The sequence below is a fragment of the Branchiostoma lanceolatum genome, chromosome 6 (genome assembly GCF_035083965.1).
Source record: "Branchiostoma lanceolatum isolate klBraLanc5 chromosome 6, klBraLanc5.hap2, whole genome shotgun sequence".
Taxonomy (NCBI): Eukaryota; Metazoa; Chordata; class Leptocardii; order Amphioxiformes; family Branchiostomatidae; genus Branchiostoma; species Branchiostoma lanceolatum.
In genome coordinates, this window is record NC_089727.1 from 23,159,601 (window position 1) to 23,177,620 (window position 18,020).

Genomic DNA, 18,020 nt, shown 5'->3' on the forward strand with positions numbered 1-18,020 from the left:
TGACGCCATGCACTACGTATTCGTTTTGAAAATTGAGTTTAAACCGACCGGAGTTCGCGGTAAACTATAAGATTACGATAGGCACAACAACATCACAAACATTTGTCTTTTTACAATTTTTATAGGGGAACGTTTTATCAAAACACTTCATGGAGGAATCTATGCTATAACATTGCTATTCCATATATTTTTGTCCTTATTTTTGTCCTTCAAAGTCTTGAAAACATTTCCGTGAAATCCGACAGCAAAATGATCCGATGTCACCACACGCTTGAAAATTAGGCGGCCGCCATGGGCAGGAATTGTGCTCTGTGCGGTCCCAAATCGTGGCGGTCGCGGTCGCGTTGGACGGGTGGTCGCCTTGGGCAGGCAGCTTAATGCTTGTGCCTATGGGGAAAATTTTCGGGACCGAGAAAAAGCGGTCGCCATGGCCAGGTGGTCGCGTTGAAAAGGTGGTCGCCTAGGCAGGTTTGACTGTACATGTACTGTGTGTGTGTGTGTGCACATGTACTGTGTGTGTGTGTGTGTGTGTGTGTACATGTACTGTGTGTGACTGTGTGTGTACATGTACTGTGTGTGTGTGTGTGTACATGTACTGTGTGTGTGTGTGTGTGTGTGTGTGTACATGTACTGTGTGTGACTGTGTGTGTACATGTACTGTGTGTGTGTGTGTGTGTGCACATGTACTGTGTGTGTGTGTGTGTGTGTGTACATGTACTGTGTGTGACTGTGTGTGTACATGTACTGTGTGTGTGTGTGTGTGTGCACATGTACTGTGTGTGTGTACATGTACTGTGTGTGACTGTGTGTGTACATGTACTGTGTGTGTGTGTGTGTGTACATGTACTGTGTGTGACTGTGTGTGTACATGTACTGTGTATGTGTGCATGTGCACATGTACTGTGTGTGTGTGTGTGTGTGTGCGTATGTGTGTGTCTACATGTACTATGTGTGTGTGTGTGTGTATGCATATGTGTGTGTGTGTGTGTGCGTGCATGTGTGTGCGCGTGTGTACATGTACTGTGTGTGTGTGTTTGTGTGCGCGTGTGTGTTCATGTCCATGTACAGTACTGTGTGTGTGTGTGTGTGTGCGTGCGTGTGTATGTGCGTGCATGTGTTTGTGTGTATGTACATGTACGGTGTATGTCTGTGTGTTTGTGTACACGTGTGTTTATGTGTGCATGCATGGTGTGTTGCCTGTATGTGTTTGTGTCGACACTAATTCTTGTATGTGGACATGGGGAATGTGCATAACCATGTATCCATCCTATTCTAGCTCCGGTTGGCTCTTCTGGTCGCTTCTTCACAGAATAGTCTTGCCCCCATCCTGTTTGGTCATTTATGACATTTCTCCTGTGTTTTATGACATTTCTCCTGTGTTTTATGACATTTCTCCTATATTTTAGGGTGTCCGAGAGCAGATGGAGCAGATGAAAGGAAAGGACACCCTGATTCAGATGCAGAATACCAACTACAAGAAACTACTCAGTACCCTGGACACCTTGGTGGTATGTCAAGCACCAGACAGATTTCTCCCCTAGTTGTCTCATTTCTGGCAGGTTTTATTAAAGATTGCCATGTTGGAAATGTAAACAGCCGTTTAAGTGAAATGTTTTTCCTATTTGGCATCATGTCGGCTACAAATACCATGTAGAATCATTTATATGATAGAAAAATATAAGTCTGAGCAGTGAAACATTTTTATAAGTTAACAGGTTTCCTGTTGCTGACTCTAAACCAACATGGCAGAGGATTAAACTTAATGTTTGTTGTAAAAGCAGGACTGCCAATTTTCATTTTGCTGTTTTCCTTGAGTTACATGAAGGTGGATGTTCAACTACACCTGCTACACAATGTGATAGTCGTTGCATCCTCTGTATTATATCCTCTGTTGCCATTGTTTTATCTTGTGAACAGCATGTGTGTACATTATAGACTTTTCAACTTGATATATTATAGGGCCAGTTAGACCTGAGCCCAGGCCATGTGAAGGCCCTCCAGGAGGGTGATCTGAGCAACCCTAGCCACATTCTGGACTGTACGTCCGCAGCAGAGGCCTTACAACAGGCTATGGGAGTACAGCTTCATCCAGGTTTGTGTACAAAACTGAGCAGTTATTCCTTAATGCCTACAAACTACAAACAGACAAACCAAAAGACAAAATGAGGAAATGGAAAAGTGTTTTATTTTTAGCCTGACTTGCAAAAGGGTCATTCGTCAGAGCCTGTCTGCATTGTTTTTGCTGTTTTTTTGGTGTTTTTTAAGCACTTTGAATAATTTCTATCAATTACAAGTTGCTATGATTGTGATATATTGAGCCCTGATACAGTTATTAAAACGTAACATAAACTACATGTTTGTACATTAGGGGTGGGTACCTGTAAAGTGTACCGGTACGAAGCAAGTATTTTCGGTTGGACTGGTAAAAAAAACGGACCACATAAAAATCAGTGGACCAATTTGTGGACAGGATCAATATAGAAATGAACAGCTAACAGCAGCGTTTCCGCCAGAGGAGCGTCCTCCGGTCAAAGGATGGTCTCGTGTTGCTTGGAACGGCCTGAAGGAAGTCAGAGGCTGTCCACTCTGAAAAATTGCGATACACATTTTGCCGAGAAGTATGCAGAAAATGAAAAATCGGCATTCTATGTTTTCCAAATTATTATGACGCAGCGGGCATAAGGATGTCGTCCTCCGTCTCCAACTCCTTTGTTTTGTTATGCTTAGCCATACCTAGTATGGCTCAACATATTGTTTTTGGCGACGCTTCAGGGGTGAGCCAAATTTCTACTATATTGTGTGCAGATTGCAAGAATTCTAGGAATTGTACAGGAATGTGAAAGTCCATGGGACGATAACTCAAGAATGCCTGGATGTATTGTCTTCATATTTTGTAGGTGGGTAGGTCTGTGGGGGACTTTGTAATGATTTGATTTTGGGCCCCCTAGCAACTTTCTATTAGCCTCCTTCGCAGACTTCCTATGACAGCGGCGTATATATTGGGGGGGGGGGGAGGTTCTCTAAAGGGAGTTGTGTAGCCAAGGGAGTTGTGTACCCGAGGGACGGCCGCTGTTCATATCCAGTCTGCTTCAAGTCGGGCCCAGCAAAGGAAAGGTGATTAAGAAAGTCTTGGAAATGCAATTAACAGTTTTTGCATTACCCTTCTAACTCTTAATTGGCGGGGGGATTGCAAAAGTGGGGAATTAAAGGGGTGTGAAATTGATGGATCCTGATGCTACTGCAAAATGTATTGACTAATTTTGTTATTGTTGACACATTCCGCCATGGTAAATGCTATGATTGTTGACATCCAGGCCTCTGTAAGATGCAGGCTGTAAGGGAACAACAGAAGATGTTTGAGAAGTTAAGGTCCAGTTTTGCCCGTCGACTGGCTGCTCATCTCAACAGTGTATTTGTGCAACAGGTAATGACCAGTCACATGTGTTGTGCAATATGTAACCAATAACAACAGTTACTGACAGAACACTACGGGTATTTTTAGTCTGGTATCATCCGTATTCTAGCTTCATTAGCTCCTTTGAACACTTTCCTGCAGAATAGTCTGTCACCTGTTAGATTGGATAGGGAAACATTGAAATTTGATTATTCCCTTGAAATATATAACTAAGAGTTCTGGACGGTCAGTAAAATTTATGGCATAGTAACAAGTTTGACCACCTGCACAAACCTGGGTTTCAGGGATCAACTATAGATGAACACCAGGAGAACCAGTTCCAGGAAAGGAGGAACTAGTTCCCATAGTAGACAGAGCCTTTTTGCCCTGCCTGAGGCCTTCTGGTGTTTGTTTTAGACGAACTACATTCAATCTAGTTCCTTAATGCCAGTTAAAGCACAACATCCAGTATAGGTTCTGTATAGTTCCTCCTAATCAATCACTCTAGGAGGAGAGCCTGGCTGGATAGCAGGCCTCCAACCCTTATCTATGGGGCTAATTAGGTATGAAATATCAATTATCCATGCTCTGGAAGGACCCTGATATGTTTTCCCTAGGACAAAAGAACTGGAGAATACACATGTACAATGTAGCGGTAAGGGGTGTTTCATGTTAATTTGTAATACAAAAATGATTTTGGGGGCCAAAACAGTATAATTAGTTGTTCACGTTGCCATTGAGACAAAAAATTGGCCTTATGCCTCACCATCGATGAAGGGGAAGTAGGAAGTCAGTCTGATTAACTGTCACTCAGCTTCAGCCACCCTGTCAGGCTTAATTAGTCACAGCTACTTGCATACAGACTGGATCATATAGCACATGTATCAAACTACCAGGACTCTACAATCATAATGCTGGCTTCTGAAGCAACTTACATGATTAGTTCAAACCTTTTTTTAGAAATAGAAAAGTGAAAGTGATTGTGAACCAGGCCTAGGTAAGCTCACTGATTCATGAAAAGGTACTCTTCCACTTGTAGTGACAGAGAGGACAGACCCCATGTACAGTATTTACAGGTCAGTATACAAGAAAATTCCCCTAGCTCTTTTCGGCAAGTACAATGAACAGTGGACCATGCTCTATCCTATGGAATGGGTCACAGCCGGGATTCAAACTCTCAGCTTCTTGGTCTATAGAGTGATAGACATGGTTTCTTAAAAATCACTGGAGTAGGAATGCTAACTAGTACATGTCTTATCACAAGTTTGTATTTACTCCTTTGTATTTGATTTCTGTGACCATGTCTTGTGCACTATTCAAACAAATCTAGCCCGCAATCACCCAGCCCTGTTTCCATCTAGATAATTCTTTAATGTGAAATCCAAGCAGGTTCCAGGGCCCACACAGCCAGCTCTTCTGAAGAAGGAGGTTGGCCTCCTTGGTCCAACATGCCCCAAAGTAACTTGGCCTCAGGGCCCCAGCCCCCTGAGGGAAACCTTTGGCAACAGGGCTGTTAATTGAATTCAGGCAGACAAGATTTCACTCAATACTGACTGGGTTGTAGTATTACAGCCAGTATGTACACACCTCTGAGTAATAAGGCTGTTGTAACACGCTGAAGGCACCTCCTCTAACAAGAGACCCTCATTTCATGTCACTTCGAAAAGACTTCGGAAATCATGAGTGGGCTTTGTTCCTACCCTGCATAGTTTCAGAACATCAACAAAACCAGCACACAACAAAAACTGATAGGAATCAAGGTGAAAAAACATGCCAATATTGCAAGACATTGACAACAACGTTTTCTTGTTTGTGCATTATTTTACTCTGTTCAAGGGTAAGCTTACCACTCCTACAGGTCATTAATCGTCACTACACACAGACATCTGGAAAGTTCTCCTGTGCATAATATGTGCATGATTCAACCTTCTTGGTACATGTATATGTTACCTACAAAGCACCTCAAGTGATAACTACTGTGGATGACTGCAAAAAGCAGAAAGGTAATTAAACCTAATCAAGTTTACCAACAGTCAGATGGGAATTTATTACAGTTTTTAGAACCATCATTTGGCTGCATGATCCAACTAACAGATGTGACTGGCCTGTGTGTGGCTTATCAGCAGGCTGAATCCCCTTCAAGTTACTGTGAAAATTGACCTGGCCATGGGGTAAAGTTTCCTGTTCATCTGTACAGTAGTTGAGTCAGGTTGTGTTGTCCTGGTCAATAGAGCCTCAGATACAGAAAATGACCTCTCAGACTCTGGTAATAATTATTAGACTGGCAGGAGGTACAAGAGGTGTGAGAAAGGACGGCTACTGTGATCACCATTTCAACAGTACAGGACCAAAACGCATTTTATAAGGGGGCCCAGGCCACCATATCTTTTTCTCCCAGCTTCAAGCACCAGTAAAACCAGCAGCACACAACAAAACAATGACCAAAATCAAGCAAGAAAAACTTAGATTTCCTTTTTTTGTGTGGATTTCTAAAACCATTGAAGCCTAGCTTACCAGTCTGTTCAGTCGGTCATTAATCGTGACTGCACTGGTGGACTAGCTTCTAGAAAGTTCTCCTGTGTATGTGTTACTTAGAAAGGAAACTTTGTCTGTTGAACCCTAGGCTATATATGTATCTAAACAGTTTATCATGTACAGGTACAGATACAGCAGTTTAGGTACAGGTTCTGAGACCTGGACCTAATCATATATAAAGAAGACTGGTCAAATATCCAAAAATCATACGAAGGAGGTTCCTTGATCATACAAATACATGTTAGCCAACTGTCATTATTAGTGGTATTACTCATTTGTCATCTTTGAATGATGAATTACTGGTCTTCATTCCCACATGAGGACCTACCTGCACATATGACTTGTCTGCCTTATAATCTAAAAGAAAAGAAGTACTATAAAGAATTGAAGATTTCTTCCTTCTCAAGTGCAAGATTGTCAAAATCGTTATCTCTGACACAGGCCACTCTCATATGCATCAGAGCTAGACTACTGGCTGACATGAAATTAGAGACCAACCACATTAGACCAGATGTATGAATTAAATCTTCTACCTGCTGAAATAAATGGCAGTTAGGTAATACAACTAAGGAACTTCAGTATCCCAGGCTGTGCCTTATCGAAAGTAAAGTACCACAGAAAACTACATGTTTTTTTTTTAATCGAATGAAAGCTAATGTTACTAACTTTGTGTCTTTTAAGAGACTTCAAACTTTTGTTGTCTCGGTTATCCATGGCAATTCAAGGTTTGAAACTGTGTGACATTTTCTGATCAATACAGTAACAGTACTCTCAGAGTCAGAGAAAAATTTAACTGGATGATGATAGGTTCCCCTAGCATATGCAGCTCCTCACTGCGACAATTTTGTTGTGTCAATAATGATTGTATAATAGAAAATACTTGCTTTGCATTGAATAGTAGGAACATTACACTAGTTTGACATAAGAACACATATATCCTGCCATGAGTTGAGCACTTGTCTCTGACTATGTCTTCAGATGCATTGTATTTTGATAATAAATCAAATGATGACCAATAATCTCTTCATTGCATATACCAAACTACATGTGATCCACATCAAACAGAACATAAAACATAACCAAGTCCCCCCTTGGTGGAGCTAGCAAATGTGGGACTTCAACCCCAATTGACTAACTAGTGGAGTACCATGACAGACCATGTGACATGCATGTCAGGTGGTCTGTCATGGTACTCCACTAGTTAGTCATATGGTCTCACAAGTCACTACAGGCTAGCCCTGCTGGTCCCTAACCTGTGTTCTAGTTCTGTCTTACCTGTAGTGGCTGAAGGAGCAGTTCCCGTTCAATTGGACTTGTATAACGTTACAGATATATGTTTGGAAACACAGCCTGATGATGACTTCAGTTATTATTACTATTGTAATTTACAATAATAACAATGTATCTGAACACGGTCAGAGACAAGTGGCAAGATATATCTGTTTTTATCTAATGCTCCGACTATTTCATGCAAAGCAAGCATTTTCAATGCAATCTTCTGATGTAACGGCAAGGATGCCATCCCAAACCTGAGTCTATTACTAGTATTAGGATAATTCTTCTTTCTGACTTATGCTTGGATCCTGGAGCTGATTCCAACTTATTTACAATGCACCTACTAATCAATGTACAGATACTGTAATTAATGCAGAAATGTTCACAGTGGTGTCATGTTCACAGTTTTTGTGTTGAACTCTTTATTGCAAACTTAAACCACCGCGAAAAGCTAAATTAACATTGTATAAATGTAGCGCTACTATTGTTTCAAATGTGAACTCAAAACAATGGTGAACACTCCATTTTCTGACCCTACACAGAATCAAATCCCTGCAAACATCTCTGCATTTACAGTAACGTTATTACACCCAGCTTTTGGTGAAGAGGGTGCTTCAAAGCATTAGATGCAGTACTGGTCTGTGTGTCAAAGTTCCTTGAGCTGGCAGTCCCTGGGTACAGTACATGTAGTTCAATCCTGAGGTCAAATGGTCAGAGATGTTTTTCTATTATTTTGTAGCCAGATGCCCAGTCAACCATGTGTGGAGGAAGCCTCACTCTCTCAGTGCAAATATCATAGGTGGCTTATGATTCCTAACAGCTTTCTAATTGACTTGGGAGGGAACCTCCAGCCCTACCCCAGGCCTGTTGGCAGTACTGAAGGCTAGGCTTCCCAAGGGGCTATGGGTAATCTGGCCAAGGAGTTTAAAATAAGATGTTATTTTAACCTCCTTGATCTGGCCAAGGGCAAAACGAACATGACTTCAGAGAAACGTTCCTCCCCAATATATATTGATAGTCCAAATTGACTCAGACAAAACTCCCAATGCCTTCCGATCTACTTGGAGAATTTTAAATTCAAGTCCTTACCAAGGGAACAATTTTTTGCTACAAATATCTGTATCTGTATCTATATAGCCGGTATAACCGCCATTAGGCGTAACACACCAGCTTTGCAGGCACGCGCGGCGTGGCAGCAGCTGGTCATATTACACCGAACAGTCTGTTACACCTAGTCTTTGCATATCTGACTGCAACCGTTCTTTAAAGCTACTTAGTGATGAAGCTCCTACAGTACTTGATGACAACGAGTTCCATTCTACTGTATGGTTGCCTGAAGCAAACTATTTTACAGATTTTGTTAAAACTTGTCCTTTTACATGTAGATTGAAGCTTATTAGTCTACAGTATTTACATTATACGGACAAATCTCATCATCACAGTAATGCTAAATGGTTTACATCCGTTGTTGATCAACGCTCTCAGCAAGGAAGTGGAGTTTGACTTTTTTTACCCCCTCTCCATCTGTGTGTGTGTTGGTATACATGTAGGTGTCTTCACCACACATAATGTACATGTAACTCTTACAGTTTTGTGATGATCAAGGAAAGAAATAGCACGAAATTCCCTGAAATTCATCTGGCTCTTTTCCACAAGTACTCAGACAGCCCATCCCACCCCGATCATGTGGTATCTAGGTCACCACCTGGCACTGATCAGTCTACAGTGTAGATTTGTCCTCAACCATTGAAGGAGTTAGAAAAAAAAAACTTATGATGTAATGTTCACTATGTTTACATTAGAAATTCTTGCTCAGCAAAAAGAGGTAAAAGATATACAAATGTTACATTGTATACAGTATAGTAAATATACTGTAACAGTTTAGAACTGCTGGCATGTACCCCATGTGAGGCTGAATGTTTTCCTAATTACATGGTACATTAGTGAGGACCTCCTTAGACACAGATGCCAAACCCACAGGAGAAGGCCTGCACAGAGCTGACAGCTACTGTAGTTCCATGGGGCGGGGTAACTGGTCACGGATAATAAGCTATAGTTCCAGCATTGGTTCTATATTGTTCTTGTGGAATTGTATGAGAATAATATTCCTCTATAGTTCCACCCTGAAACCCAGGTTTGTGTGGGCGATACACGGCTTCTGAGAAATGTTCAATTCCTGAAGTACTGTAGGATGTTACTAAAGGACCAAATGTTTCAACAGGAGCAGGGTTCAGACTATTCCGTGTGGAAGCAATTGTCTGGAGCAAACCAGGGCTAGAATAAGATGCAGCCCAGGCTAGGGTATTCTTGGGTTATCTGTACATACATGTAGTACTACAGTAACTGTTATTTATGTCGTTCACAGGTCAGCTGTTTTGTGACAGGAAATATCAGCTTGAAGGTTTTTTTGCACTGTTGACCGTCAGCTCTGGCATAGCTTTGCTGAAAATAATACGACAAAAAACTGTACTCCCGCGGTGACTGCACTCCAAGTCTAATTTTGCTAGAATAAAATGCACCCCTGACGATTAGATGTGTACACTTATGATTACAAAACAAAGTTGAAAGCAGTATGCATTTGATTCACAGAGTTTTGCTACATTAAAAGTACAAAATGAAATGAATTGTTATTGCCAAAAGTTTTCTGCCAATGATATTTATGATCATGGTAAGATGTTGGCACAAACAAGTTTTTGCATGCACAAAATCAATGTGACTTTTAGTTTGGCATTGGGGCATCAGTAGTGTGCATGTGCAAACTAAATGCTTGAATTCTAGAGTTCTGTTACAGGAAATGAAAGTACCAATAGAGCTCAGGATTTTCTGTCACTGTAGAAATCAGTCCAATAGTCCCAGTGGAAGGGCAGCTAGTGTGATTAAGTCCAGCTATGTGTGACTATACAAATACATGTACTGTATGTGTGCCTTTACAGGGCCATGAAATGAGCGAGACCTTAAGCCATCACGCACTGGAGCCCACTCTGCCTAAACACTACTCAGCTCACAGAGACCTGATGCCGTATGCAGAACTCATGCTGTGGTTGAAGGGAGCAGATATTACCAGTTTTCACCAACTAGCGCAGGTCTGTAGAGGGTTTTGATCCTGGCCTGGTGCTACCAGGCTATAGAGCATTTTCACGCAATGTCATAGGGACACCAACATTTCAGCAGATCATACATGTACATGTAGCTCATTGTTGTCGGACATGTGGAGATCTTCTGACTATCTCAAATAAACCGTCCTCTATATATTCACTAAACTCAAAGAAGAGAATACTAGTCAACTACAGGAAAAACACCATGTGAACGCTTGAGCTACAATGCATTGAAATACAAATGAAGGATGCCAACATGGCAGTCAGCACGTACAGGTCACCTGAGTACTGCCATGTTGGCATGTACAGTAGAAGCGGCTTAACTGCACACCCCATTTGTCTAAGTGTACTAGCTGTAAGAGTATATTTTGTGTTCGCGTCGGTTTTATGTTCTCGTTTTTCACGTCGACCATCTGAGCGCAAACTCTTCTCATCACGAACTTGATTTGCCACACTGCCCCCTTCCCTAATACCTTCCGTCACGGCTTCACTTTATGTACTGACTGTACTACTGACTTCAGGTATCGCCCACGGCTCTCCCTGGGCAATGGTGCAAGGGCAGTGCAACACTCCCAAACATCCCAGCACCACTTCCCCAATGTTAAATTTAGGGTCTTTTCTTTGTATTTTTGCAGAAAAAATAGGGAAAAATGTGGAATTCGCAGAAGTTTGGCAGAGCGGCATCGCTACTCTCGACCGCTACATACACAATTTGCAGAGAAATCCGAAAATTATTATTGAGATACATATCACAATTTTTGGCTTTGCATTGTAGCTACAGGCCTGGGGACGCCCTCTATTGTCAGTCAGCCACACTCTTTTGTTCCTAATGCTTTTGTTATGCTTGCGCACAATCGATATCGGTGCCTTTGACATACCGGTAGGTTGATCTCATCAAAAACCCATTTTTCAAGACTCAATCAAAAAACAAGATATTCGCCTGCACTTTCAGCCCCTACGCTGTGTTTTGCCGCAATTTGCTGTCATTTGAGGCTGTATTCGGCAGAAAATATATTCCTTTAATTTTTTTCTGTGAAAATTCTGCTTAATAGCGTCTAGAGGTAAGTCGTATTTTTCGCTGTTATTTCACATCAAACCTGCATGATGAGCTGGCGGCCGGGCGCCATGTTTTTGCTCATTAATATGCATGTTTACTGCTTACTTGGATTTCCCGTGCAGTTTGGGCTAATCTGGTCAAAATAGATCATGTTTTGTGACAATTGAAGCAGTTTTGTAGCGACCTTCGTAACAATATTGATTTTTCAATATTGAAATGCCAACACAAAGATAGCGCGAACTGTTGTTTTCCCCCATAACTCGAAATAAGATTGACAGGAACATAAATATTTTGTGCAATTATCCTGATGGTGCAACAAAGCGAAGTTGCCCAGCTGGACCACAACCACCACAGGCGGGGGGCCGAGAGGTGGGAATGAAGTAACTTTGACACAAAGAAAACAGACAAAATTATGCAGTTATTAACTTTATTAACAAATATTTGAGAACATCTAGCAAATCTTTTAAACTTTAACAAGATGCAGAATGATCATAGGCCGGATCACACCCCGGAGTTCTTACTTAACCTTAGTGTTTCCATTCCTGCAGCACCTAAAACTCAATTTCAATCACTAACATGAAATCAAATTCCCATGAACTTAATTGCATTTACAGTAATGAGACATTGGACACTCAGGTAGAGATGATTTATTAGTGAGTACAGCAAGTTGTCTGCCAGTAGCAAGCGTACATCTCTTTATGGTGCCGACACGTCCCGTAACCCGCACAACAACTCCCATACGATCGCTATAAATGTTATTGTCAAGGAAGACCAACTTTTTTGTTCCTCAAAACAATTTCAAACATATTGGCGGTATCGCACCTTTACACAGTCAGTTATTGGCTCATTTGTATTGCATTTGCCGATTTTTAGGGCACCTTTTTAATTACTAGTAACTTGTCAATGATGTTTGATAGATTTTAATGCAGTTATCCGGCATTGGTGACGAGGCACCTTGCAGAAATGCAAAGTGACACTAACAGTGGAGTTATTGGAACCGGTTTGGGATCTTGATTTCGTGCAATTAACAGATATTCTGAAGTGTACAATTAACTGGCTTCTACTGTTTATTGATTTTGCATTTCAGTGGTTTGTATAAATGTAGATCATTGGCACATACAGTTACAGGTACATAGTATTACATGGCATTTTGGTGTTGCGTGAGATTTAGTATTTTTCAACCAGGTATTCTTTTCTTTGGGAGAGTCAGAAGATTTTTTAAAACACTTGAGCTACATGTAATATGATGCACTGAAATGCAGATGGACAACAACATTGGGATGGCATCAAGTGAAAATGCTCTAAAAGGTGTTTTCAGAACCATAATGTAAACTCAGTCATGGACTTTTTATTTAGTGAAGGCCACATTTCCTCAAGTCAGAATAAGTAATGAATAACTGTATCTATCATTCTTCCTGCTGGTCAGGTTTATACATCGAATTTGAAACGTCTCTATGAACGAGAAATCAAGGACTTCTTTGAAGCAGCCAAGGCAATTCTAGGGACCAAGCCTAGCGCAGTGGACAGCAAGAAATTTGGTGAGTATACAAATACATGTACAACTGTCAGTAGTTACTTGTGTCAGTTTGAAAGCTTCCTGGAGTTTCTTCAGAAATAGATTCTGTGATCCTTATAGTTACCCTCTTTCCATTGAGGCAATGGCTGTTGAGTGTCCAAAAGCTCACATGACTTCAAACACATGACTTCAAACAAATTTTAGTGTAAAAGAAGTACATGTAGTGGTATCGCAGTGGCATAATGGCAGGCAAAAGTACCGGGGTCACAGGTTCCTTAGTAATCACTCGGTGTCCAGCACCGAAGGTGCCTTCATCGCTAGACTTCCAGTGATGAAGTCTTGTCATCTGTGGGTGTCCAGAAATGAGGCGACTTCGTTACTGGAAATCCCTGAATCATCACTGGAAACCGAGAGATGAGAGTACCTGTGTGGCTGGAAAACCAGTGATGACAAATATTCCATTGTGGAAAACCAGTGACGACAAATGTTCCGCTGTGGCAAACCAAGGAGGTTCTATTTTAACCTGGGCAAACCTGAGCTGGTGACGATAGATTCCGCACCGTAATTGTAAACCGAGCCAGCTAATCCGATATGCAGTTTACGCTAACGTACGCGTCAATTTACGTAACGTTACGCTTACGAAAAAAGTCCAAAATACAAATTCAAGTGACGGTTGCTAAAAACGGATATCACAAAGGCCAGATTATTGCACAGATATTGTCTTGCTACAAGTGATTAACATATGATATGGACATTACAAAGGCTAGATTAGTGCGCAGATAAAACACCTGTTATTGTCTTGCTAAAAACGGATATCACAAAGGCCAGACTAGTGCGTAGATTTTGACCCCGTTCACACTCATTTTTTTTCAATCGCGATTGAAGTATAATCGCGATTGTTCGATCCGATCGCGATTGAACGCAAAGAAACTTTTGCGTTCACACTGCTTTTCGCCAAGTGGATTAACGTACGCCGTGATCCGATCGCGATTGAAGCACGATTGAAGCATGCTATCGGCGATCATCTGGTAAATGTTGTTGTTGTCCTTGTTCTTGTTTTGTGTCTATTGTTCCGCTAGACATTGTCACTTGGTGCGGTAAATGTCCCTCTTTCGGTGACATTTCCCCAGTTTGGCCTGCACCTCCTCTCTCCCCCAGATTGCGATGAGGACCCTGGTCTCCTCATCGCGCCATCTGCCACCAGCTGAAGTTACTGACAGAGTTTTATTCTTCTTCTTGGGCATTGTTGACGATGAAAAGTTGTTGTTGTTGTTGTAAAAGAGCGATCTGACGTGCGGATTGGGTTTGTTTTCCCGCTCGATGCCGGAACTATGACCCCACGTACCCGCATGTATGACCTCCCACCCCCGGAACCAGCCGAAATCTCCGCCGATCGCGATGGAATGAATCGTAGTTGTGTTCACACTCAAAATTTGATAGGATTGGATTGGATCCAATCGCGATTAATCCAATCAAACTACCTCCGGAGGTAGTTACAATCCAATCGCGATTGGATCGGTTTGGATCGTTCCAATCGCGATTGGGAGCGTTCACACTGAAAAAATCAATCGCGATCGGATCGATTCAATCGAGATTATACTTCAATCGCGATTGAAAAAAATGAGTGTGAACGGGGTCATTGTCTATCACAAAAGCACGATCAACAATAAAGATGGTACCTCTACAGTTGAGCGAGCTATGTAAGCGTGCCACACAGCACACTTCGACGGCGTCAAAATGTGCACAGGAACACGCTTTGACGGCCGTCCCAGGGTGCCAGATGGGGCACCCAGAACGGCTGTTTTCTACGGTCTCCACATTGATATAAGACGCAAACAGTTGACAATACTCGGTCAGAAAATAGCTGAACAATTATATTTTACGATCTTTTGATTTCTATGAAGGACAGAGTGTGGGGAAAATACGGAATTTGCGAAGTTCGTACGGAGAGCCTGTGAGAACGTGCGAGCACCGATCTCGGGAGATAGTTCAACTAAAACCCGTTCTGAAATGAAATAAAAACACCCAAACTATCAACTGTTCCGCTTTTTATTATCTTCAGATGTAATACTTATGATCCATTTGGCTGGAGCTGCCAGTAAACCTGCGTAAAACCTACAGGAAACGCCGATCTCGATGCACGGAAAGTCCGCCAAGACACATGTGCGATCAGCCGCTTAGACGGAAAGTAGCCGCTTATTGCGACACAAACATCACGCCGATTCGGCGTGATTTGTATGAATACGTATGCCGTGATCGGTCTCTCTTTTTTGCGTGAGGCCGTTACCACGGAGACTTTTGGACACAAGCTTGAAGGCAAATGTTTATACGCTCAGTAGGATGTCTCTAAATTGTGTGTTTTCGCGCAATAAAATATTAAAAGGCATCATGCCAAACTTTCCACAGGCCGGTGCCACCTGTCAGTCAGCACGTCAGGACGTGCTGAGCTGCACGCTGTGACGGAAGTTTTGTCTCTCCTTTTTTCGGGCGCGAGTCCGTTACTACGGCGATTTTCGGGCACAAGCTCAAAGGGAAATGCTCAATGATATATCTATGAAGTCACTGCGAAATATCTATTCATTGAAATTCGCACAATAAAATATTAAAAGGCATTAACGCCGAACTTTCCACATACCGTCGTCACCTGCCAGTCAGCACGTCAAGACGTGCTGAGCTGCACGCTGTGACGGAAGTTTTGTGGATTGATGGTGAGCCAGAATCGGTGTACTGGTCAAGTGCAGCATGGACTTTGCTGTTACAATTGCGTGACTTTAAAGTAATTGTTGAAAATTGTCGATGTAGTCACAGCACAATTCGATAAAATACAGGTAAGTAATTGTACAGCATATCGCACGCCTGTTCTCGATCGCCCCCCTGTGCTGTGCTGTGCGCTGTGACCCAAGAAGATTCTTTCAGGTATTTTGCTTCTATTTCTAGTTTAAAAAAATATTCCTTGTTATTTCCCTTTCAACTTTCATTAGTGATTATGAAATGGTTGAAACTTTGTTTTCTTTTTGCGAGCAATTGTTTCTTTCAAGTAGTATAAGGAAAGTTTCAAGTTTTTAACGTCTTCGTCATTTGTTATATTCCGCCATTCCGCCGTTATCATGTACTGGTCCACACGCTTTGACGGTTACACTGGAAACTCACCGTAGCACGTTTCATAGATAATGTTTTTGAATGGTAAGTCGTCATCTGATAAGCGATGATAAAACTTTGCTTTCTTGTTGCGAGTTATTTTGTTGCTATAAGGAACTTGTAAAATTGGACTGTCTCAGCGTGTCACTGGGCACCACGTAACGGTGTCATGGCGTGCAGGTGAACTCGTGGCGACGGAGATTTGTTGATGAAAAACAGGGCAGCTTACGTCGTCGTTACGTCGTGGACTAAAATATAAAGTGGAGGAAAAGATGGATACTAAAAAACAGCATTTTATTCCATCTCTAAATAAGATTGTTGTGTTCGTTATCTGAGGGATACAATTGCCATCGATCGTTGAACCCTTTCTTTGTAAACCGTCACCGCGTACGTGTGGACACAGAGCGACGGGGACACCGTTACGCCACACGACCCCACAGCCTAGCTGGTTATTGCCATGGCTTACAAACTAGAATTGCCCAATTGCCTTGTGTAGCAATATTTTAAGATTCAATCGACAGTTTTCATCTCTATAAGTCTCACAATTGTAAAAGCCAGTGCTACTCTTTACCTGTTCACCATCAGTCCACAATTTCCGTCACAGCGAGCAGCTCAGCACGTCTTGACGTGCTGACTGACACGTGGCGACGATAGAATATGACAAACTCTAAAAAAACTTGAATGTTTCCTTATAGCAGCAAAATAACTCGCAACAAAGTTTCTATCTTTCCACAATCGCAAATCAAAGGACAAAGGAAATTAATATGGAATCCTAGTATGTGTCTTTTAACTCAAAATTGGAGAAAAATATTTTTAAGAGCCGTCCGTCACAGCGTGCAGCTCAGCACGGCTCGACGTGCTGACTGACATGTGGCGACGGCACGTGGAAAGTTCGGCGTGCATGCCTTTTAATATTTTATTATGCGAAATAATTATTCATAAATATATCATTGAGCATTTCTCTATTGAGCTTGTGCCCGAAAATCTCCACAGTAACGGACTCACGCCAAAAAAAGGAGAGACAAAACTTCCGTCACAGCGTGCAGCTCTGCACGTCTTGACGTGCTGATCTGGCACGTGACGACGGTATGTGGAAAGTTCGGCGTTAATGCCTTTTAATATTTTATTGCCGGTGCGAAATATCTATTCATAGATATATCATTGAGCATTTCCATTCGAGCTTGTGCCCGAAAATCGCCATAGTAACGGACTCACGCCAAAAAAAGGAGAGACAAAACTTCCGTCACAGCGTGCAGCTCAGCACGTCCTGACGTGCTGACTGGCAGGTGACGACGGTATATGCGAAAGTTCGGCGTTAATGCCTTTTAATATCTTATTGTGCGAATTTCTATGAATAGATATTTCGCAGTGACTGGGAAATATCTATTCATAGATGTATCAGTATAACGGACTCATGCCATAGTAACGGACTCACGCCAAAAAAGGAGAGACAAAACTTCCGTCACAGCGTGCAGCTCAGCACGTCTTGACGTGCTGACTGGCAGGTGACGACGGTATGTGGAAAGTTCGGCGTTAATGCCTTTTAATATCTTATTGTGCGAATTTCTATGAATAGATATTTCGCAGTGACTGCGAAATATCTATTCATAGATATATCATTGAGCGTTTCCCTTGAGCTTGTGCCCGAAAATCGCCGTAGTAAAAGGAGAGACAAAACTTCCGTCACAGCGTGCAGCTCAGCACGTCAGGACGTGCTGACTGACAGGTGGCAACGGCCTGTGGAAAGTTCGGCGTGCATCACTGCATGCCTTTTAATATTTTATTGCGCGAAAACACACAATTTAGAGACATCCTGCTGAGCGTATAAACATTTGCCTTCAAGCTTGTGTCCAAAAATCTCTGTGGTAACGGCCTCACGCAAAAAAGAGAGACCGATCACGGCATACGTATTCAGACAAATCACGCCGAATCGGCGTGATGTTTGTGTCGCAATAAGTGGCTACTTTCCGTCTAAGCAGCTGATCGCACATGTGTCTTGGCGGACTTTCC

General features: G+C 42.1%; 1 protein-coding gene across 1 annotated transcript in view; it reads left to right on the forward strand.

Moving 5' to 3' along the window:
- The window catches only part of LOC136437071 (exocyst complex component 1-like), a 100,523-nt gene that overhangs the window by 29,454 nt on the left and 53,049 nt on the right, over positions 1-18,020 (forward strand). The window contains exons 8-12 of the mRNA XM_066431538.1: positions 1,407-1,508; positions 1,960-2,092; positions 3,315-3,424; positions 10,138-10,287; positions 12,783-12,894. Coding sequence (XP_066287635.1) covers positions 1,407-1,508; positions 1,960-2,092; positions 3,315-3,424; positions 10,138-10,287; positions 12,783-12,894 — 607 coding nt within the window. The remainder of the gene's footprint in view (positions 1-1,406; positions 1,509-1,959; positions 2,093-3,314; positions 3,425-10,137; positions 10,288-12,782; positions 12,895-18,020) is intronic.